This window comes from Gadus chalcogrammus, chromosome 3 (assembly GCF_026213295.1).
Source record: "Gadus chalcogrammus isolate NIFS_2021 chromosome 3, NIFS_Gcha_1.0, whole genome shotgun sequence".
In the NCBI taxonomy this organism is placed as follows: Eukaryota; Metazoa; Chordata; class Actinopteri; order Gadiformes; family Gadidae; genus Gadus; species Gadus chalcogrammus.
The window spans coordinates 28,324,888-28,347,860 of NC_079414.1; the positions used below are offsets into that span (position 1 = coordinate 28,324,888).

Genomic DNA, 22,973 nt, shown 5'->3' on the forward strand with positions numbered 1-22,973 from the left:
GGGACAGCGAGCCAGCGAGGAGGGAGGGGTTGAGACAGGAAAGGGAAAGATAAGAGATATGAGATAGAGACCAGGACAGGGAAAGAGAGATTAGTCGCCTTGTAAGAGGGGGATTGTCAGGTTATTAACAGGACACACACACACACACACACACACACACACACACACACACACACACACACACACACACACACACACACACACACACACTGTGGCGGTGTTATTTAGTGACTATCTTTAGACCAACAGTAGTGTAGGGACAGACAGACGTGGGGTTGTCATGAGGGCGGGGGGGGGACTCACTTGTTCCATCTGTCTTCACTCCAGCTGGTATCTCCTCCTCCGTCCTGCTGGTGTCTCCTCTCCTGCTCCTCTGGTCGGGAGGAGCAGGAGAGGGCCTCTTTATACCACTTCACAATCCACCACCCTTCGGTTGTTTACTTAAGGTTTTTTGTGCGTAAATGTGAGTGCGTGTGTCTGTGTGGTTGTGTTTGTGCATGTGCTGTTATTTTGTATATTCTTACTTTGACATTCTGTGTTAACGGTGTGAACTATGTATTGTTTTGATTATGGTACCGCGCTAAAACTTGACTCCCATCGCTACGTCCTTTTGCACCTGTTAACTGTGACCAAGTGTGTGTGTGTGTGTGTGTGTGTGTGTGTGTGTGTGTGTGTGTGTGTGTGTGTGTGTGTGTGTGTGTGTGTGTGTGTGTGTGTGTGTGTGTGTGTGTGTGTGTGTGTGTGTGTGTGTGTGTGTACATGCGTAACGATATCCATTGGAGGCCATAATGATATCTTAAGTGAACAGTGATTGTATCATTGCAATCTTTCTAACGTTTTTAAATGGTCCATAACTTTTTTTTCCTTTGCTGCTGCTGATTGATTTTTGGTTTCTGTAGTGAACGTAAAATCTCACAATTAACACAAAAAAGAATATTTCAATTAATGCTATTTTCAGTAACTGTTGTTTTGCACTTTTTTATTTTTTGTATGGACTATTATTTTTTTTAACCTCACCCATAAAAGATGTGTTGACCCTGACGTCCGTGTTTGTCATGCTGTGTTGCTGTGATATTACGTGTCTGACTGGCAGTTATCCCGATACTTAATGGCAAATAAAAACAACTTGTGAAACTGCGACTAATCCGCACTTTTACAACGACTAACCTTGCCATATTACTGGTGTGTGAGTGAGTGTGTGTCCGTCAATTTCCCTGTGAGAGAAATTGCATGCGTGTAAGTGTGCATGAGTATTGCCAAGGAGCATGTTTTCTATTCTTTTCTAGTTAGAATGTGAACATCCAACATGCAGACTGCACATTCATTTGGAAAAGGGCTTTCGTTTTGCCCTCCTACTTTGTGTGCATGCGCTGTTGTCAACCTGACTGTGTGTGTGTGCACATATGCAAGCTGGTGTGGTGTGTTTTATAGTCCTATGATTTTACCCTTGACACGTCAACACCTCAGCCATAGGAGCGCTAGAGCCATTGCCAAAGAGCGACTAGAACACGTCCAACACAGCTGATGTTAGCTTTCGATCAATAATGTTAGGATGATTTCATCTTTTTGTTCAAGTCACTTATGAAGAGGATTTTTAGCGATAACTTGTCTACAGGGATTTATACATAGTTATATTTTATTGATTCGCGGTGATGTGCTCGTTAATACTTTGTAGACATTTGGACACATAACAAATGTGATCTGATCCGACCAAAACTGTGATCCTTGAGATGTGATAGAGTAAATCAAATGATGAGAAACACAATCTATAACCCCAATCTAGCTTCAGCCTTTCCTCACACGCTCCTGATGAAGAATGTTGTCTGTTTTGGTTTCTAGATCTTGCGTGTAGGGTTGTGGAGAGCGGGGTTCTGTTTGCATGATCACTTTGGTGACCTCGTAGAATGAAGGATACTGTGTGGCCCAATCATGCCTGTGCGAATGCTCAATGAAAATAAAATAATTTGGGTGTATTCAACCATATTTTCTTATTTCTATGTACAATGGCTGAACGGTGTTGTGACCGTATAGTTGGACCATTTATATTTATGTTAAGATAAAAACTTTATGCAGCTTTTAGTCCTCAAACGTATGCGCGTGTGTGTGGGGGGGAGGCGGGCCAGTGTTGTGGTTGCTATGGTGATCCGTCTGACGTTGGAGCTGGAGGCTGAGAAGAGCTTCCATCATCCTCCCGGTCTCTCGTGTCTTCTGATTGGTCGGTTCTTCATCTGATCCCTCGCCGTGTGATGGGGAGACCCAGTACAACGACCCCCCGGTTCCCTGGAGAGAGGGTCTCCTTCAGAGCCAACATGTCTGTTATGAGGACATGGTTGACGATATCAAACGTGGGCTTCGGTTGTGTACAATTCTCCCATAAAACACCTTGCAGGTGAGGTCTGCATGTATTGGAGCCAGATCTATATTGACCATGATATAACATATCCTCATGTTAATCCAACCACATATAACACTTTTATATTGCAATTTTTTCGCATATACATGTTAGGCAGCCGGCCCATACAGGAACATTGTGCATTATTTCTGCCTTACAAGAAACTAGACGATGTTGTTGTTTCTGAGGCCTATGCGAGAGCAAGCGGGGATATCAGAAGAACGGTAAAGACCTTCAGTTCAGAGTGAGGAGGTCTGAGGACAGAAGCTTAAGATGGAGGACTATCATTGGTACAGTCTCATCTCATCCTGCTAGAGCTCCTCACACTACCTCCTACTGACTGGACGTCCATTAGAGCCAATTATCCTCTTTTTTGATACGATAACCGTATCGGCCGACTTTCAGCAAAGGACCTGAACTGTATCATTAAATCATGTTCCTTCCTGGGGGTAAGCATGTGTAGAAGTTGTCATAGCATTAACTCTTCAGGTCTCCTCCAGGTCATTGTGCTACTGTGATGTGCGTAGGGAGGAACAGAGCCTGGGCATTAATATACTCCCCATGTACTGACGTTTTCAAGCAAAGACAAATTGATCCATCCCACGTTTTGTCAAACAACTGGACGCATGTTTTACGCAGCGATTTATTGGTGACAGTGTTGATGAAGGAGAGACCTGCTAGTCTGATCCACTCTCCTCTCCAAAGGAAGAGGAGCCCTAACCCTAACACTCATGGTGGTCTACAGGGGCCCTCATGGTGGTCTACAGGGGCCCTCATGGTGGTCTACAGGGGCCCTCATGGTGTCTCTGGACCTCACGTTGCTGTTCCATGTCTCTCAGAAGTTGCTGAAGATCTGGTACTTCCTGCCCCAGTCCATAGGGGGCGCTCTCTTCTTGCTCCGCTGGGCCAGAGCCTTCTCTTTGGCCTCGGCTGCGGTGGGGCTCAGTCGGAGGCCGAGCTCCAGGAAGGGGTCCGGGGCCCCCCCCTCATCCTCGTCAGGGACCTGAGGCACACACATCATACATCATATATCAAATATAGTGCACATATATGTATCATATCTGTCCTATGCGATATCATATATCCTATATTTAATGTACATAACGGGGCCTGATGGGGGGAGACCTCACCTGGATGCTCATGTCCGAGCTGCTGAGCTCTGATTGGGTGGTGGAGCTCCGGGAGGATTGCGACGCCCAGCTCCCATTGGTCGTGGACTTAGGGGAGCTGCTTTTGATTGGTGAGTCGGTCACCGTGATGTTGATGATTGGTGGCTCCGCTTTGGGGAGGGCTGCTGCTGGGGAGGGGGCCCGGGAAGGGCTCCTTCTGACCGGCCCGTCCACGGACACTTCTGTCAGAGGAAGTTAACGTGGGAAACTTTCATTGGTCATGAAAAACATTTAAAACAAATTATTAGACGATTCAAGCCTCTAATTTGTATCCCTTTACTTCCGTTCTTTATCTTCTTATTGCCTAGTATTCTAATGCCGCTTTTCCACTGCATGGTACCAGCTCGACACGACTCGACTCGACTCGACTCAGCTCGCCTTTTTTGCGTTTCCACCGCGATCTAGTACCTCAAGTGGCTGCTTTTTCTAGTACCGCCTCGCTCTAGGTTCCAAGCGGCTGAGCCGATGCTAAAAGGTGACGTCGGCAGACGGCCGGCCACTGATTGGCCAGAGAGTGTGACGAAGTCACGAGAGCGACATGGCAACCATGCTGGTAACGATAGAACAGCCATAGTAGCGCCGCAGCCAACATATTCCACTTCTTCAACTTGCCAGCTAATAATACGAACACGAATACCATCGCATCGATGTTCTCCATTGTTGTTATGTGGGTTCTGTCCATGTGTGGGTTACGTAGGTGTTGTTTGCGTCGCGTACAAAGATACGTCACGGCCCTTTCGCGCAGACGACCCCGCCCACGTCCCGGAGGTACTATTTGCGGTGGAAAAGCACCCGCGCTGCTACCGTGTCGAGTCGTGTCGTGTCGAGTCGAGCTACATGTGCGGTGGAAAAGCGGCATAAGTAGCTGAACTCTGAGGTAGTTTACCCTAGAGGTGGGACCTCATTAGTCTCAGTAGTTTACCCTGGAGGGGGTCTCAGGAGGTAGTTTACCCTGGAGGGGGTCTCAGGAGGTAGTTTACAGTAGTTTACCCTGGAGGGGGTCTCAGACTCAGTAGTTTACCCCGAAGGGGGTCTCAGGAGGTAGTTTACCCTGGCGGGGGTCACAGGAGGTAGTTTACCCTGGAGGGGGTCTCAGGAGGTAGTTTACCCTGGAGGGGGTCTCAGGAGGTAGGTTACCCGGGAGGGGGTCTCAGGAGGTAGTTTACCCTGGAGGGGGTCTCAGGAGGTAGTTTACCCTGGAGGGGGTCACAGGAGGTAGTTTACCCTGGAGGGGCTCTCAGGAGGTAGTTTACCCTGGAGGGGGTCACAGGAGGTAGTTTACCCTGGAGGGGCTCTCAGGAGGTAGTTTACCCTGGAGGGGGTCACAGGAGGTAGTTTACCCTGGAGGGGGTCTCAGGAGGTAGTTTACCCTGGAGGGGGTCTCAGGAGGTAGTTTACCCTGGAGGGGGTCACAGGAGGTAGTTTACCCTGGAGGGGCTCTCAGGAGGTAGTTTACCCTGGAGGGGGTCACAGGAGGTAGTTTACCCTGGAGGGGGTCACAGGAGGTAGTTTACCCTGGAGGGGCTCTCAGGAGGTAGTTTACCCTGGAGGGGGTCTCAGGAGGTAGTTTACCCTGGAGGGGGTCTCAGGAGGTAGTTTACCCTGGAGGGGGTCACAGGAGGTAGTTTACCCTGGAGGGGCTCTCAGGAGGTAGTTTACCCTGGAGGGGGTCACAGGAGGTAGTTTACCCTGGAGGGGGTCTCAGGAGGTAGTTTACCCTGGAGGGGGTCTCAGGAGGTAGTTTACAGTAGTTTACCCTGGAGGGGGTCACAGGAGGTAGTTTACAGTAGTCTACCCTGGAGGGGGTCTCAGGAGGTAGTTTACCCTGGAGGGGGTCACAGGAGGTAGTTTACCCCGGAGGGGGTCTCAGGAGGTAGTTTACCCTGGAGGGGGTCTCAGGAGGTAGTTTACAGTAGTGTACCCTGGAGGGGCTCTCAGGAGGTAGTTTACCCTGGGGGGGGTCTCAGGAGGTAGTTTACCCTGGAGGGGCTTTCAGGAGGTAGTTTACAGTAGTGTACCCTGTAGGTGTTGGCTGCTGGGCTCCACCCCCAGGTTGAGGAACAGCTCGTCGGTGTCGAGGTCGACCAGCAGCAGCCTCGTCTCTCGGCCGCCCTTCTGGATCAGAGCCACCACCTCCGCGTGACGCAGCCCGGCCACGCTCGCCCCGTTCACCTGGGGGGGGGGGGCATGAGGGGGGTGCAGCAGTAAGGACACGCCCCGTAGTCGAGGTCACGATGCTGTTGGCTCAGACTAATCAGAGCCTTATTTATTAGTGTCTCCCTCTTTCTGTTCTCTTCCTCCTAAGGGAATTAACCATCAATCACGTTATGCAACACAAACACACACACACACACACACACACACACACACACACACACACACACACACACACACGATCACAAACCTTCTTGAGCCTAATCCCTCTGTTAGAGACACGCAGGGCTGTCCTCCTCCTCCTCCTTCCTCCCGTCCTCCCACTGTCTCCCTCCTGGTCTCCCCCTGTCTCCCCCTGTCCCCCCCTGTCTCCCCCTGTCTCCCCCTGTCTCCCCCTGTCTCCTCCTGTCTCCCCCCTGTCTCCTCCTGTCTCCTCCTGTCTCCCCTGGTCCCCCCTGTCTCCCCCTGTCCCCCCCTGTCTCCCCCTGTCTCCCCCTGTCTCCTCCTGTCTCCTCCTGTCTCCTCCTGTCTCCCCCTGTCTCCCCCTGTCTCCTCCTGTCTCCTCCTGTCTCCCCCTGTCTCCCCCTGTCTCCTCCTGTCTCCCCTGGTCCCCCCTGTCTCCCCCTGTCCCCCCCTGTCTCCCCCTGTCTCCCCCCTGTCTCCTCCTGTCTCCCTCCTGTCCCCCCTGTCTCCCCCTGTCTCCTCCTGTCTCCCCTGGTCCCCCCCTGTCTCCCTCCTGTCCCCCCCTGTCTCCCCCTGTCTCCCCCTGTCTCCCTCCTGTCTCCCCCTGTCCCCCCCTGTCTCCCCCTGTCTCCCCTGGTCCCCCCTGGTCCCCCCTGTCCCCCCCTGGTCCCCCCCTGGTCCCCCCCTGTCTCCCCTGGTCCCCCCCTGTCTCCTCCTGTCTCCTCCTGTCCCCCCCTGTCCCCCCCTGTCTCCTCCTGTCTCCCCCTGTCTCCCTCCTGTCTCCTCCTGTCTCCCTCCTGTCTCCTCCTGTCTCCCCCTGTCCCCCCCTGTCCCCCCCTGTCTCCCCCTGTCCCCCCCTGTCTCCTCCTGTCTCCTCCTGTCTCCCTCCTGTCTCCCCCTGTCTCCTCCTGTCCCCCCCTGTCTCCTCCTGTCTCCTCCTGTCTCCCTCCTGTCTCCCCCTGTCTCCCCCTGTCTCCCTCCTGTCTCCCCCTGTCTCCTCCTGTCCCCCCCTGTCCCCCCCTGTCTCCCCCTGTCCCCCCCTGTCTCCTCCTGTCTCCCCTGGTCTCCCCCTGTCTCCCTCCTGGTCCCCCCTGTCTCCCCCTGTCTCCCCTGGTCCCCCCCTGTCTCCTCCTGTCTCCCCTGGTCCCCCCCTGTCTCCTCCTGTCTCCCCTGGTCCCCCCTGTCTCCCCCTGTCTCCCCCTGTCTCCCTCCTGTCTCCCCTGGTCCCCCCCTGTCTCCCCTGGTCCCCCCCTGTCTCCCCTGGTCCCCCCTGTCTCCTCCTGTCTCCCCTGGTCCCCCCTGTCTCCCCCTGTCTCCCTCCTGTCTCCCCTGGTCCCCCCCTGTCTCCTCCTGTCTCCCCTGGTCCCCCCCTGTCTCCTCCTGTCTCCCCTGGTCCCCCCCTGTCTCCCCCTGTCTCTCTCCTGGTCCCCCCTGTCTCCCCCTGTCTCCCTCCTGTCCCCCCCTGTCTCCCCCTGTCTCCCCCTACCTGCAGTAGTCGGTCCCCCTCCCTGACGTCGGCCCTCTGGGCGGGGGAGCCAGGGTCCACCGAGCCCACGAACTGGCCCCGCCGCATCTTGTCGCTGTGGAGGTTGAAGCCGTAGCCGGGCTCCTCCCCCTGCTTGGTCAGGTGACACAGGCGCGGCACAAGCTCCGCCTCCTCCTCCCCCCGCGCTGGGGGTGGCGACGCCTCGGTCGGCCGCTGGGGAGAGGAGCAGAAGACTCCCAGTAACTACCAGTATCTCCCAGTAACTCCCAGTAACTACCAGTAACTAAAGGTAACTCCCAGTAACTCCCAATAACTAAAGGTAACTCCCAGTAACTCCCGGTAACGAAAGCAAACAGGAGAAGCCGCTGGGCCAGTTGTACAGGTCCACTCTGTTCACTGCACGGGGAAGCTTCCCGTGTCACTACAGCGTCGTCTCATAATGACTTCCTCCTCTGAGGCTGACTGAGTGAGAGGCTGAGAGGCTGAGTGAGGGTGAGAGACAGAGAGAGGCTGAGTGGGAGGGTGAGTAAGGGTGAGAGGCTGAGTGGGAGGGTGAGAGGCTGAGAGAGGGTGAGAGGGAGGCCTCTGCCCGTATTTATACTGAGCTTCACTAACCTGAAGCCTGCCTGACCTGAGAGCCTTTATGTTTGCACTTCAAACAAAGTCTCCCACACGCTCCTCCGGGGAACACGCGGGGTTCATCGAGTGTTTCTTGTTGTTTCCACTGGAATTAATGTATTCCTCCATTACTTCACTTCCGCTGGGGTGTTTGTGTGTGTGTGTGCGTGCATTTGTGTGTGCGTGCATTTATGTGTGCGTACGTGCACGTTAGCAGCAAAGTTTCTGATTTTCAACCACAACTCTTAACATTAGTATAAATATTCATTCACATTTGGTATTTCTCACAGCATTGGTTGTGTTCAAACAGAAACATCTGTGGTTCAGATGAGACTCTGAACGTCTTCCCCCTTTAGATGATGCTCAGTGACCCGTGGATGGGCCCGGGGAACGAGCCCTAACTACTGAGCAGGTTAAGGTTAGGCTCAGACTGGAGGCTAGGGTTAGGTTAGGGTTACTAGTACCCATCACTGGTCTCACCTCTGCGTCCGTCCAAGGAGAGGAGGTGGGGGAGGCGGGGCCAGTGGAGGGGGGGGGGTCTGAGGGGGAGGCGGGGCCAGTGGAGGGGGGGGGGTCTGAGGGGGAGGCGGGGCCAGTGGACAGACGGCGGTCTGAGGGGGAGGCGGGGCCAGTGGACAGACGGTGGTCTGCGGGGCCAGTGGAGGGGGGGGGGTCTGCGGGGGAGGCGGGGCCAGTGGACAGACGGCGGTCTGCGGGGGAGGCGGGGCCGCTGGAGGGGGGGGGCGGGCTGGCTGAGGGGGGGCCCCGCCCCCCCGGGGGTTTGGCCCAGTGTTTGAGCAGCTCTCTGGGGGAGGCGGGGCCGGTGCGGAGGGGGGAGGTGGAGGGGGAGGGGCGGGGGGAGAAGGTCCCCATCTCCACCGCCAGGTCCTCGGTGCAGGGCAGATTGAGGCTCCGCAGATACTCGTCGGTCTCCCTGTCAATCACCAGCAGGCGGGTCCTATGCACACCCGCCTGGATACGATCCACCACCTGAGAGAGGGAGAGGGAGAGAGGGAGAGAGGGAGAGAGGGAGAGAGAGAGAGAGAGAGAGAGAGAGAGGGAGAGGGAGAGAGAGAGAGAGAGAGAGAGAGAGGAAGGGAGGGAGGGAGAGAGACGGAGAGAGAGGGGGAGAGAGGGAGAGGGAGAGAGAGAGAGAGAGAGAGAGAGAGGGAGAGAGGGAGAGGGAGAGAGAGAGGGAGGGAGAGGGAGAGAGGGAGAGAGATAGAGGGAGAGAGAGAGAGAGAGATAGAGGGAGAGAGAGAGAGAGAGAGAGGGAGAGGGAGAGAGAGAGAGACGTAGAGAGAGAGAGAGAGAAAGAGAGAGAGAGAGAGAGAGAGGGAGAGGAAGGGAGGGAGGGAGAGAGAGACGGAGAGAGAGGGAGGGAGAGAGAGAGAGAGAGAGAGAGAGAGAGAGAGAGAGAGAGAGAGAGAGAGAGAGAGAGAGAGAGAGAGAGGATGCAGAACAGAATACACAAAGTGTGTTCATAATACACTTATAACGAACATAATCTGTACACACACACACACACACACACACACACACACACACACACACACACACACACACACACACACACACACACACACACACACACACACACACACACACACACACACACACACACACTCTCAAGACACAGACCGACCCAGTTCACGGCCCCCTGGGATTAGAGAAAAGTCGTCCGACTAGTCTGAGCTGATTGTCTCTCCCGGTAACCTGACCCTCTCTCTCCTGTACTTCACGCCTTGAATATCGGCTGACCTGGTGGTGGGTATCCCGCTCCACGTTCTCTCCGTTCACCTCCACCACTCGGTCGCCCGCTCGCAGCCCCGAGAGCTCGGCACACGACCCGGGCTCGACCCTCCGGATCCACTGGCCGCCCCGGGTCCGCTCGCCCCGCAAGTGGAAGCCGAATCCCGGGTTCGGGTTAGGGCCCCCCGTGGAGAGGAAGCAGAGCCGGGGCCGGTGCTCCATCCCGGGTCCGAGGAGAGAGGCTGGTCGGGTCTCTTAGTGGTTATTAGAATTCTGTTTGAAATCTTAATTCATGTGTTGTGAGGAAAAGTTCATCCATGTAATCCATAATGCCGACAGGTGTCCAAAAAGAAGACGAAATTCAAATGGATAAAAAGTCACGGTTTATTCGGTTAAAAAAATGTTAAATCCATTAAAAAAAGCACAGGGAAGATGATTTAGTGCCAGGAGGAATTTAAAAAGTCGGGAGAATAAACAGTAGCCAGGTGGTTACCTAGCAGACGTCTTAACCTGATGATAGGATTTATCGGTGCGATCAAAGATCGGAACGCAGCCTGGTCAGAGGGGCGTGGCCCAGGCTCATGAAGGTCCGCCCGGGAGCGATATTCTTTTTCGTAGGATAAGTCTAGGATTCTCGCCTCTGATTGGTTAGAAGGGCTCTCTTCCGATTGGTTATGGTTACGGTTAGGGCTAGGGTAAGGGTTAACCCTAACCCTAACTATAAACATAACCCTGACCCTAAACTCCCACAAACAGCTAGGACTCATCGAAACACGATCTAAAGGGGGGCCCATCTAACCAATCAGAGGCGAGAATCCAAGACTTATCCTACGTAAAAAATATAGCCGCCCGGGAATAGATCCTCCAAATGTGCGTTGAGTCACCAGAGGGCGGGACTTTAGTTAAATGGGTTTAGCGGCGGGAGAGGGCGGGTCTTTCGACAGAATGATACCCGCTTCCTTCAAGTGTTTCGGATATTGCTTTTTTAAATTCTTTGTCAAACCTCAATATCTATCCTCCTTGTCTCCGTCGTTTTTGTTGTTCTTCTCCTTTCCTTATTCTCCTCGTTCCGGAGGCAGTTAACTGCCCTAAACAGACGTAGGCTACATGGGACCGGAAATGGCGTTGCTGTAGACCGGGATATTCCGAGAGAGGACGACAAACCCGAGGACAAAAACATTATTTAACCCCGCTTTTTAAACCTGCATATTTGGGGGGAGGGAACGGTTTTAAAATCAATAATATCTTTGCCCTTATTGCACAATTGAAGTGTTTTTGGTAGTTTGATTAGTCAGTTTAAAGTGCTTAGTTGGTCGATTAAGTAGGCTTAACTCAGATGTTAATGAAACACCAATTATATTGCATTCTCTTGAGTCCTTTTTGTGTAAAAGGGAAATATTTACATCAAGGAGTACAAAACCATTTATTGTCCGTTGAAAATTCTTAACAAAAAAGTGTGATGAATCCTTTAAAGTACACTAAATAGAAAACATAATTTTATCATCAAATAACAGTAATGAGTCAAAGCCATGTAATCAGAACCTGGGGTAAAGAGCTAAAGGTTAACATTTAGCGTATATATATATAGTCTGTGAGCTCATATCAGAGCACCTTCGTCCCCTTCAGCCTCCTGGGTGGACAGGAGGCTGAAGGTGGGGGCGGTTCCTTCTCATCCTCTTCCTGTTCAGCCTCCGTCTTCACCATGGAGCTGGCAGGGGGGAGCAGGTCAGGAGAGGTCCTGGAGGGTGTTGGTCCAGCCTGGAGCCTCTTGGTGGGGGGGGTCTTGGTCCACTTGGTGGGGGGGGTCTTGGTCCTCTTGGTGGGGGGGGTCTTGGTCCTCTTGGCGGGGGGGGTCTTGGTCCTCTTGGCGGGGGGGGGTCTTGGGGGTCTTGGTCCTCTGGTTGGGGGGGGTCTTGGTCCTCTGGGTGGGGGGGGTCTTGGTCCTCTTGGTGGGGGGGGTCTTGGGGGGCGAGGTCCTCTTGGTGGGGGGGGTCTTGGGGGGCGAGGTCCTCTTGGTGGGGGGGGGTCTTGGTCCTCTTGGCGGGGGGGGGTCTTGGGGGTCTTGGTCCTCTGGTTGGGGGGGGTCTATGGGGGCGTGGTCCTCTTGGCGGGGGGGGTCTTGGGGGTCTTGGTCCTCTGGTTGGGGGGGGGCTGGTGTGCAGAAGGGCAGCAGCTCTGGTTCAGACACTCGGAGCAGAGCGGTCTGAGCGGGCGACACTTCTGCTGGCCGAAGCCCACGAGGAGCCAGTTGACCTCCCCCCACAACGCCCTGTGGGACAGGAACCAGTTAGACCAGTGCCTCACTGGTTACAGTTACCAGTTAGACCAGTGCCTCACTGGTTACAGTTACCAGTTAGACCAGTGCCTCACTGCTTACAGTTACCAGTTAGACCAGTGGATCTCACTGGTTACAGGTTATACATCAGTTAGCTCAGACCAGTTGGCTCAGACCAGTTGGCTCAGACCAGTTGGCTCAGACCAGTTGGCTCAGACCAGTTGGCTCAGACCAGTTGGCTCAGACCAGTTGGCTCAGACCAGTTGTATCAAAGCCATAATAAAGCAATAAATGAATTCTTATTGAGGACCAACCAGTTGTTTCTGATAGCTTAAGGTCAGAAGGAATGTTTGGAACATCAGGATGCAGAATAATAACAACAATAATGAACGTAGAGGACATCAAATTAAAGTCAAGGTTAATTAATGGCCGCTGTCACCTAGGTAACCAGTCCTCCAGGGCGGAGCGCGTCTGCTCTGCGGTCCGGGAGGCGGTCCTCAGCCAGCCCAGCCTGTTGGAGACACGGTGGACGTGTGTGTCCACACCTACACACACACACACACACACAGACACACACACACACACACACACACACACACACACACACACACACACACACACACACACACACACACACACACACACACACACACACACACACACACACTTCACCAGCTTAACTCAAGAGTCCGTCCCTAAGCCGTGCGTTAACCCCGCTGTAACTAGTCGTCTACTTTGCCACCTCTAATTAGACGTTATTGATACGTTGTTCCATTGACTTCAGGGCTTTAGCAACGCTGTAGTCCAAAGCGACGTACACTAAGTGTGTCAGAGGGGTGTGGGTGCAGGCAGAGCCGGTGACTCTGCTTCGGTGTCTCTGGAGGTACCTATCCCCGTCACGCGGCCCCAGGCGATGCTCATGGCCAGGTGGGCCATCTTGGGCCCCACGCCGGGCAGCCCCACCAGCCCCTCCACGCTGTCCGGGATGTCCCCGCAGAACTGCTGCTGCAGCACCAGGCAGGTCCTCCGCAGATACCCAGCCTTGGTCTGGTCAGGAGGGGGCAGAGGTCAGGGGGGTCAGAGGTCAGGGGGGTCAGAGGTCAGAGGGGTCAGAGGTCAGGGGGGTCAGAGGTCTACTCTGAATAGAGGGACGCGAGGCTGCAGGGATGAGCGGAAAGCAGACTCATGGTTACACACATCTCTACTGGGAGCCACTAACACGTTAGACCGCCTCCCCCCCACACCTCTCTGACGTCCTGGCACCTGAAAACAGTACCTGTCCTTGTGTAGCGTCTTACCCTAGCTGTCTCTGTTGTATACGGGGAGTGGGTTAACCTAGTGATGGTTAGTGCTTGGCACTTTGTTCTATGAACATCCTAACTGTACCCACAGATATATAGTGTTGTTTCTCCTTCCTCTGACTAATGCACTTATTGTGAGTCGCTCTGGATCAAAGTGCCAGCCTGACCTTACCCAGACTAGCTGTAGCTGCAGCCTCACCCTGACCCTCACCCTGGCCTCACCCTCACCCTCACCCTGACCCTCACCCTGGCCTCACCCTGGCCTCACCCTCACCCTCACCCTGACCCTCACCCTGGCCTCACCCTCACCCTCACCCTGACCCTCACCCTGACCCTCACCCTCACCCTCACCCTCACCCTGGCCTTACCCTGACCCTCACCCTGACCCTCACCCTGGCCTCACCCTCACCCTCACCCTCACCCTGACCCTCACCCTGACCCTCACCCTCACCCTGGCCTTACCCTGACCCTCACCCTCACCCTGACCCTCAGCCTCACCCTCACCCTGGCCTTACCCTGACCCTCACCCTCACCCTGGCCTCACCCTCACCCTGGCCTCCCCCTGACCCTAACCCTGACCCTCACCCTCACCCTCACCCTGGCCTCACCCTGACCCTCACCCTCACCCTCACCCTGGCCTCCCCCTGACCCTAACCCTGACCCTCACCCTGGCCTCACCCTCACCCTGACCCTCACCCTGAGCCTCATCCTGACCCTCACCCTGACCCTCACCCTCACCCTGGCCTCACCCTCCCCCTGGCCTTACCCTCCAGAAGCCCACCGGGTGGAGGAGCCTCCCGAGCGCCTCATGGTCGGTGCTCAGGATGCCGTCCACCGTGCAGCCGTGTGCCCGCAGCCGCGCCATGGCCGCAGCCGTCACCTCGTCCCGAGTCTGGCTGGAGAGCATCAGGGACACTAGCACCTGGAAACGCCTCACCTGGGGCATGCACGCACACACACACACAAGCACGCACGCACACACACACACACACAAGCACGTACACACACAGGAGCACACCCACACACAGGAGCACACACACACACACACACACACACACACACACACACACACACACACACACACACACGCACACACACACACAAGCACGCGCACACTCACACACGCACACACACACACACACACAGGAGCACACACACACGCACACAGGAGAACACACACACACACGCACGCAGACACACACCCGCCCACACAAGCACATACACACACGCGCATGCATGCTAATGCACACGCACACAGGAAGAAGAAGAGAATAATCGACGATAAGAGGTCAAGATGGTTTACTTCTGTCCGTGAGATGGTAACTCTGTGTGTGTGTGTGTGTGTGTGTGTGTGTGTGTGTGGGTGTGGGGGGGTCTTACCGGGGCGGGGGCCCCTGGTTCGTAGCATGTTTCCGCCCCCATGTGATCTACGGGCGCGTCTCGGCTCCTCCTCATCTCACGGATGTGGGCCAGCTGGATCCTCCAATCAGGAGGCTCCCAGCGCTCTGTCCTCACCGCTGGGTCCCCCTCGCGCTCCCCGTACTCCACCTTTAACCCTGGGCCGCGCTGCTCGTACTCCACCTTTAACCCTGGGCCGCGCTGCTCGTACTCCACCTTTAACGGGCTCCGTCTGCGGGAGGGGGCCGGGGGCGAGGGGGCCGGGGGCGAGGGGGCCGGGGGCGAGGGGGCCGGGGGCGAGGGGGCCGGGGGCGAGGGGGCCGGCTCTGACTTTAGTGGCTCGAGGATGCGAGTAGGTGAGGCTGGACCGTCATCTGTATCGACAATAGAGGTTCTTAGATAAAGGAGCTGTATGAAGTTATGGTGACAGAATCATCTTCTTAAACACGTTTTTCATTCTATTCAGGGACAGTGTTGAACATGTGTCACAGACTGGGCCCACAGCGCAACACAGATGTGTCTGTATTACGAGGTTATAAACTGACTGCATGATGGCCTAGAACGCAGGTCATCTTCTATGTCTTGAACAAACACGACATTACGCTTATTAACGGAGGAGTTACCTTCGCAGATGCACGTCTCCTCCTCCTCCTCCTTCAGTTCGACAGGAGGACCTGGGTTCAGAGGTTTATTTATTACTTTCGACCCCAGAGCAGACAGGCGTGTTCTTTGATTGAGACTTCGAGTAAGAACAGCGCCGTGGGTGAAGTAAGGAGAAGTCATATTGAAGCACCAAGCAGGGATTTGATTCGATCACACTCTTTAGAACCAGTAGACGGTCTTCAGTCTGGGACAGACAGCACACCTTCCTCACTCCTCAGGCTTCATGCTGCTGAGCCTCATGTCCTAACGCAACATGCTGCTCCTTTCTTGAACGCCATCCATAAGCCCGCCGTTATTTAGCTGAATGTAGAAAGAAAGATGCTTTCAAACATCGATGCATCCACGATATAAAATCCAAATCTATGGAGCAACCCTAGGAGTTCAGAGAGTATTTTGTTCTTGATTAGAACTACACTTCCCAGAAAACACCGCGAAGGTGTTGTTGTCGGAAGTGGCCGTCAGTGTGCATCCGGTTGGAGCGGAGGACCGAGCAGTGGTAAATAATACTAAATACTATTATAATACTAACTAGACTATCTACTATAATAATACTTTGCTACATACTATAGGACATTAATAGGGTTGTTGGTACTCTGGTCTAACGCGAATGTCAACACATGTTACAGATGAACACTAAACCGACCCGCCTCGTAGGAACGCTGTTGGAGATGAGCTCTGACTGCTAGCAGGAGGCTAGTGATGCTAACGGAGAAGTTAATGCTAATTCTACATACTGTCATTCAAACCGGTTGAGTTAATTGTTCCTCACAGGTTAGTGTTCCTCACAGGTTGGTGTTCCTCAGTTAGTGTTCCTCTGGTTAGTGTTCCTCTGGTTAGTGTTCCTCAGGTTAGTGTTCCTCTGGTTAGTGTTCCTCAGGTTAGTGTTCCTCTGGTTAGTGTTCCTCAGGTTAGTGTTCCTCTGGTTAGTGTTCCTCTGGTTAGTGTTCCTCAGGTTAGTGTTCCTCTGGTTAGTGTTCCTCAGTTAGTGTTCCTCTGGTTAGTGTTCCTCAGGTTAGTGTTCCTCTGGTTAGTTTTCCTCAGTTAGTGTTCCTCAGGTTAGTGGTTCGATAGTCCAACTGGTTCTAACTGGTTCTGTGGTACCATGCAGGACTATTTGAATATGCATCCTTGTAGTGTAATACATGCTTTAAGGTTGTTTCACAGGGTTAGGTGAATGTTTGATATGTGACGGAGCAGATGAGTTCTGATTGGTTGTAGATAACGACGGACTGCAGGCAGCGGTCGCCCAGCCAGGAGGGGCCATGAACAAACAGCCCAGTAAGGAGAGCCTCAAAGACAAGGTGAAGGGGATCTTTGGCATCGGACCCCAGAGGCCCCCCACCAAACAGACTGACAACAAACCCTCTGAGTTCATCATCAACCACAACATCCTTAAGGTGAGTGACAGAGTGATCACTGTGATGGACTCATGTAAACCACATCATGTAGGCTACAGAGGTCTTCAACAGCCTGTTCTGTTTCACAGGACCTGCATCCGGAATGTGGGATCGGGAATCGCATCAAGGTCATCCACCAAGTGTGCGATCTGGCCAAATCCAAGAAGTTTGAGGAGGTGTGTGTCCCGGTGGTTACTGTCAGATGGTGACGTAGCGTCAGTCTGGTGGTGACGTAGTGTCTGTCTGGTGGTGACGTAGCGTCAGTCTGGTGGTGACGTAGCGTCTGTCTGGTGGTGACGTAGTGTCTGTCTGGTGGTGACGTAGTGTCTGTCTGGTGGTGACGTAGCGTCTGTCTGGTGGTGACGTAGTGTCTGTCTGGTGGTGACGTAGTGTCTGTCTGGTGGTGACGTAGTGTCTGTCTGGTGGTGACGTAGCGTCTGTCTGGTGGTGACGTAGTGTCTGTCTGGTGGTGACGTAGCGTCAGTCTGGTGGTGACGTAGCGTCTGTCTGGTGGTGACGTAGTGTCTGTCTGGTGGTGACGTAGCGTCAGTCTGGTGGTGACGTAGCGTCTGTCTGGTGGTGACGTAGTGTCTGTCTGGTGGTGACGTAGTGTCTGTCTGGTGGTGACGTAGTGTCTGTCTGGTGGTGACGTAGCGTCTGTCTGGTGGTGACGTAGCGTCAGTCTGGTGGTGACGTAGCGTCAGTCTGGTGGTGACGTAGCGTCTGTCTGGTGGTGACGTAGCGTCTGTCTGGTGGTGACGTACCGTCTGTCTGGTGGTGACGTAGTGTCTGTCTGGTGGTGACGTAGTGTCTGTCTGGTGGTGACGTACCGTCTGTCTGGTGGTGACGTACCGTCTGTCTGGTGGTGACGTAGCGTCAGTCTGGTGGTGACGTAGCGTCTGTCTGGTGGTGACGTAGCGTCTGTCTGGTGGTGACGTATTGTCTGTCTGGTGGTGACGTAGCGTCTGTCTGGTGGTGACGTAGTGTCTGTCTGGTGGTGACGTAGCGTCAGTCTGGTGGTGACGTAGTGTCAGTCTGGTGGTGACGTAGCGTCAGTCTGGTGGTGACGTAGTGTCTGTCTGGTGGTGACGTAGCGTCCGGTCTGTTTTGCTCCACCCCTCTGTGCTCCTCAGTATGCGGTGGAGGCGGTCTGGAAGGCGGTGGAGGACATGTTGACCCCCGAGCAGCCGCCCGAGGCGCGCCACGCCGTCCTGCTGCTGCTCAGAGCCATCATCCAGGGACAGGCACGTACCCACGCACCACCCAACCCTGACCCACGCACCACCCAACCCTGACCCACGCACCACCCAACCCTGACCCACGCACCACCCAACCCTGACCCACGCACCACCTAACCCTAACCCTGACACACGCACCACCCAACCCTGACCCACGCACCACCCAACCCTGACCCACGCACCACCCAACCCTGACCCACGCACCACCCAACCCTGACCCACGCACCACCCAACCCTGACCCACGCACCACCCAACCCTGACCCACGCACCACCCAACCCTGACCCACGCACCACCCAACCCTGACCCACGCACCACCCAACCCTGACCCACGCACCACCCAACCCTGACCCACGCACCACCCAACCCTGACCCACGCACCACCCAACCCTGACCCACGCACCACCTAACCCTGACCCACGCACCACCTAACCCTAACCCTGACCCACGCACCACCCAACCCTGACCCACGCACCACCCAACCCTGACCCACGCACCACCCAACCCTGACCCACGCACCACCCAACCCTGACCCACGCACCACCCAACCCTAACACACGCACCACTCAACCCTGACACAAGCACCACCCAACCCTGACACAAGCACCACCCAACCCTGACCCACGCACCACCCAACCCTGACCCACGCACCACCTAACCCTGACACGCACCACCCAACCCTGACCCACGCACCACCCAACCCTAACCCTGATACACGCACCACCTAACCCTGACACACACACGCACCACCCAACCCTGACCCACGCACCACCCAACCCTGACCCACGCACCACCCAACCCTAACCCTAACACACGCACCACCTAACCCTGACACACACACGCACCACCCAACCCTAACACACGCACCACCCAACCCTGACCCACGCACCACCCAACCCTAACCCTATCACACGCACCACCCAACCCTGACCCACACACCACCCAACCCTGACCCACACAGCACCCAACCCTGACACACGCACCACCCAACCCTGACACACGCACCACCTAACCCTAACCCTGACCCACGCACCACCCAACCCTGACACACGCACCACCCAACCCTGACACACGCACCACCCAACCCTAACCCTAACACACGCACCACCCAACCCTGACCCACGCACCACCTAACCCTAACACATGCACCACCCAACCCTAACACACGCACCACCCAACCCTAACACACGCACCACCCAACCCTGACACACGCACCACCCAACCCTGACACACGCACCACCTAACCCTAACCCTAACACACGCACCACCCAACCCTGAACCACGCACCACCTAACCCTAACACATGCACCACCCAACCCTGACCCACGCACCACCCAACCCTAACACACGCACCACCTAACCCTGACACACGCACCACCTAACCCTAACACACACACCACCCAACCCTAACCCTGACACACGCACCACCCAACCCTAACCCTGACACACGCACCACCTAACCCTAACCCGAACACACGCACCACCTAACCCTGACCCTGACACACGCACCACCTAACCCTAACCTCAGAGCCATCATCCAGCGACAGGCACGTACACACAGTCCTAAGATACACACACTGACAGCCTCTCTATAGCACAACCCTAAGATACACACACTGACACTTAGTTACAACACACCCTTTACTCTCAAGGGCAATTTAATGTCTTGCAATGAGCCTGCCCATCTAAGCTTAGGAGAGAGGAGGAAACCAGCAGGACACAGTGGAAACAATACTCCCCCACTCCAACGAGGGTTAGGGTTAGGGTTAACCCTAACCCTAACCAGGACACAGTGGAAACAATACTCCCCCACTCCAACGAGGGTTAGGGTTAACCCTAACCCTAACCAGGACACAGTGGAAACAATCCTCCCCCACTCCAACGAGGGTTAGGGTTAACCCTAACCCTAACCAGGACACAGTGGAAACAATCCTCCCCCACTCCAACGAGGGTTAGGGTTAACCCTAACCCTAACCCTAACCCTAACCAGGACACAGTGGAAACAATCCTCCCCCACTCCAACGAGGGCGGTATGATAACCTAACCTACCTCGTGTGCCTGCAGGGAGACCGGCTGGGTCCGCTCAGAGCCTACTACTTTAAGGTGATCAGAGACTACCAGCCGCCCAATGAGGAGCTGGCAGACCGCTTGGAGGTTTTCAAGGCCTTGACGGAGAATGGAAAAGATATCACGTATCTGGAGGAGGACATCGGTAAGACTTCAGAAACATCAAAGTGGTTCTGCGACTTACCCGAGCTGAAGGCCTGCCGTAGCAGGCAGGTGAATGAGTTAGTTCAAGCATCCCTGAAGAGTATTTTGTAATTCAGGGAAAGGTTTACCTCCCTCAGTCCCACCAGATCTGTATCACACACCCCTTTCATAGAGCTAGAGGGAGAGAGCCGAGCTGGGCTCCTGTGACTGTTGTTCTCTCTTCTGCCAGCACGCTTTGTCCTCCTCTGGATGGACAATGGTCTGACTTCAGACTTCCTCAACGTGCTGGTCAACCTGGTGAAGTTCAACAGCTGCTACCTGGACCAGAACGTCTCCATCATGGTCCAGTAGGTCATTAGAACATCTCCATCATGGTCCAGTAGGTCATTAGAACGTCTCCATCATGGTCCAGTAGGTCATTAGAACGTCTCATGGTCCAGTAGGTCATTAGAACGTCTCCATCATGGTCCAGTAGGTCATTAGAACGTCTCCATCATGGTCCAGTAGGTCATTAGAACGTCTCCATCATGGTCCAGTAGGTCATTAGAACGTCTCCATCATGGTCCAGTAGGTCATTAGAACGTCTCCATCATGGTCCAGTAGGTCATTAGAACGTCTCCATCATGGTCCAGTAGGTCATTAGAACGTCTCATGGTCCAGTAGGTCATTAGAACGTCTCCATCATGGTCCAGTAGGTCATTAGAACATCTCCATCATGGTCCAGTAGGTCATTAGAACGTCTCATGGTCCAGTAGGTCATTAGAACGTCTCCATCATGGTCCCGTAGGTCATTAGAACGTCTCATGGTCCAGTAGGTCATTAGAACGTCTCCATCATGGTCCAGTAGGTCATTAGAACGTCTCCATCATGGTCCAGTAGGTCATTAGAACGTCTCCATCATGGTCCAGTAGGTCATTAGAACGTCTCATGGTCCAGTAGGTCAACAAACACACAAGCATATCTCTATCCTTTCAACCTGATCTGCGTATCTGTTTCATTTGTCTTTGCAGGAAGATCTGTCTGCTGTGCAATAGAACCACCTCCTCCACTGATATCGAGGTAGGAGTCAGAGACTGACCATCACCATGTCATGAAGAATGGATTATTAACCATTCATAATACAAAGCTCGGCCACGTCTGTGCTTTGTGTCATATGGTTCCTGTGTCGGCCTACAGGTGGCGCTGCAGGTGCTGGATGCGGTGGTGTGCTACAACTGCCTCCCCTCGGACTCCCTCACGGTGTTCATCATCACGCTGTGCCGCACTGTCAACGTCAAGGAGTTCTGTGAGACCTGCTGGAAGGTGAGGAGGACATGAGGAGAGAGGAGGAGAAGTGAGGAGAGAGGAGGAGACTGAGTTTCATCCCCTGCTCACGGTCATCCCTCCAAGTGGCTCCTGACAAAAGTCTCAGAAATAAGCCTAACCACTCATCTGTCCTCCTCTCACCTGTCCTCCTCTCACCTGTCCTCCTCTCACCTGTCCTTCTCACACCTGTCCTCTCACCTGTCTTCTCACCTGTCCTCTCACCTGTCCTCCTCTCACCTGTCCTCGTCTCACCTGTTCTTCTCTCACCTGTCCTCTCACCTGTCCTCCTCTCACCTGTCCTCTCACCTGTTCTTCTCTCACCTGTCCTCCTCTCACCTGTCCTGCTCTGCAGCTGATGAGGAAGGTGTTGGGGACTCACCTGGGCCACAGCGCCATCTACACCATGTGTCGTATCATGGAGGAAAGGTGTGTGTGTGTGTGTGTGTGTGTGTGTGTGTGTGTGTGTGTGTGTGTGTGTGTGTGTGTGTGTGTGTGTGTGTGTGTGTGTGTGTGTGTGTGTGTGTGTGTGTGTGTGTGTGTGTGTGTGTGTGTTAACTCTGGCTCTCCGCAGGGTGTGTGTGTGTGTGTGTGTTCACTCTGGCTCTCCGCAGGGTGTGTGTGTGTGTGTGTGTGTGTGTGTGTGTTCACTCTGGCTCTCCGCAGGGTGTACGTGGAGGATGCGGCCCTGCTGCGGGGTGCAGTGTTCTTCGTGGGGATGGCCCTCTGGGGGGCCCACAGGCTGCCGGCCCTGAAGAACACACCCACCCTGGTGCTCCCCTCCTTCTACAAGGTAGACAATGAACCTGGTGGTACACACACACACACACACACACACACACACACACACACACACACACACACACACACACACACACACACACACACACACACACACACACCCCAAAAGTACCAATGTGGCCTGCGGGGCGTGTGACTCAGGAGGTAGAGCGGGTTGGCTGGTAACCTGAAGGTCGCTGGTTCGATCCCCGGCTCCTCCTAGCGGAGTGTGGAGGTGTCCCTGAGGCCCCCCCCCTGACTGCTGCTGACCAGCTGGCTGTCGCCCTGCGGGGCTGACTCCGCCGTCGGGGGGGGGGAATGTGAATGTGTGTATGAATGAGTGAATGTGAGGCAGTGTTGTATAACGAGTGGCCACTGGTTGGACAGCGCTGTGTAAATACAGTCCGTTCACGATTTAACACACTGATCACCAAGAATGGCCGTGGGTTGAATGATCCAGAGGGGTGAGTTGATGTTAAAGCGCTGTGTGTCTGTGTGTCCGCTCCAGGCCATGTCGTGTGCTAACGAGGTGGTGTCCTACGAGATCGTCCTGTCCATCACTAGACTCATCAAGAAGTACGGCAAAGACCTGCAGGTGGTGACCTGGGACATCCTGCTGGGGATCATCGAGAGGCTACTGCAGCAGATACAGGTA

General features: G+C 54.6%; 3 protein-coding genes across 6 annotated transcripts in view; 1 reads left to right on the plus strand and 2 right to left on the minus strand.

The window, feature by feature from the left end:
• Nucleotides 1-2,512: 2,512 nt before the first annotated feature.
• On the minus strand, nucleotides 2,513-11,128 carry LOC130380168 (Na(+)/H(+) exchange regulatory cofactor NHE-RF2). The gene is made up of 6 exons (XM_056587349.1): nucleotides 9,764-11,128; nucleotides 8,882-8,992; nucleotides 7,385-7,597; nucleotides 5,580-5,733; nucleotides 3,523-3,743; nucleotides 2,513-3,395 (listed from the first exon to the last, which is right to left on the minus strand). Exons 1-6 carry the CDS (start codon nucleotides 9,974-9,976, stop codon nucleotides 3,228-3,230), a joined length of 1,080 nt encoding a protein of 359 aa, XP_056443324.1. The 5' UTR covers nucleotides 9,977-11,128; the 3' UTR covers nucleotides 2,513-3,227.
• A 228-nt stretch (nucleotides 11,129-11,356) lies between these two features.
• Nucleotides 11,357-14,950, minus strand: nthl1 (nth-like DNA glycosylase 1; the record flags this gene model as incomplete). Its single annotated transcript, XM_056587351.1, has 6 exons — nucleotides 11,357-11,651; nucleotides 11,850-12,023; nucleotides 12,469-12,574; nucleotides 12,917-13,076; nucleotides 14,097-14,267; nucleotides 14,711-14,950. Coding segments are annotated over 6 exons (1,146 nt in total), but the record flags the coding sequence as incomplete, so codon positions are not given.
• An 860-nt stretch (nucleotides 14,951-15,810) lies between these two features.
• tsc2 (TSC complex subunit 2) overlaps nucleotides 15,811-22,973 on the plus strand; it is a 50,808-nt gene continuing 43,645 nt past the window's right edge. For 2 of the 4 annotated variants that reach the window (XM_056587167.1, XM_056587171.1), the window contains exons 1-11: nucleotides 15,811-15,887; nucleotides 16,610-16,788; nucleotides 16,878-16,964; nucleotides 17,922-18,036; nucleotides 20,094-20,237; nucleotides 20,466-20,583; nucleotides 21,247-21,295; nucleotides 21,413-21,538; nucleotides 21,894-21,967; nucleotides 22,205-22,331; nucleotides 22,827-22,970. In XM_056587167.1, the coding sequence (XP_056443142.1) occupies nucleotides 16,654-16,788; nucleotides 16,878-16,964; nucleotides 17,922-18,036; nucleotides 20,094-20,237; nucleotides 20,466-20,583; nucleotides 21,247-21,295; nucleotides 21,413-21,538; nucleotides 21,894-21,967; nucleotides 22,205-22,331; nucleotides 22,827-22,970 (1,119 nt within the window). In that variant the 5' untranslated portion in view covers nucleotides 15,811-15,887; nucleotides 16,610-16,653. The other 2 variants (XM_056587169.1, XM_056587168.1) reach the window with 2 other exon arrangements.

Coding starts and splice junctions, on each gene's coding strand:
- LOC130380168 (XM_056587349.1), bottom strand. CDS start 9,976: ATGGAGCACCGGCCCCGGCTCTGCTTCCTCTCCACGGGGGGCCCTAAC. Junction 7,598..8,881: donor CCTGCACCGAGGACCTGGCG/GTGGAGATGGGG, acceptor TCCTCTCCCCAG/CGGCCGACCGAGGCGTCGCC. Junction 5,734..7,384: donor AGGGGGACCGACTACTGCAG/GTAGGGGGAGAC, acceptor CCCCCCCCCCAG/GTGAACGGGGCGAGCGTGGC.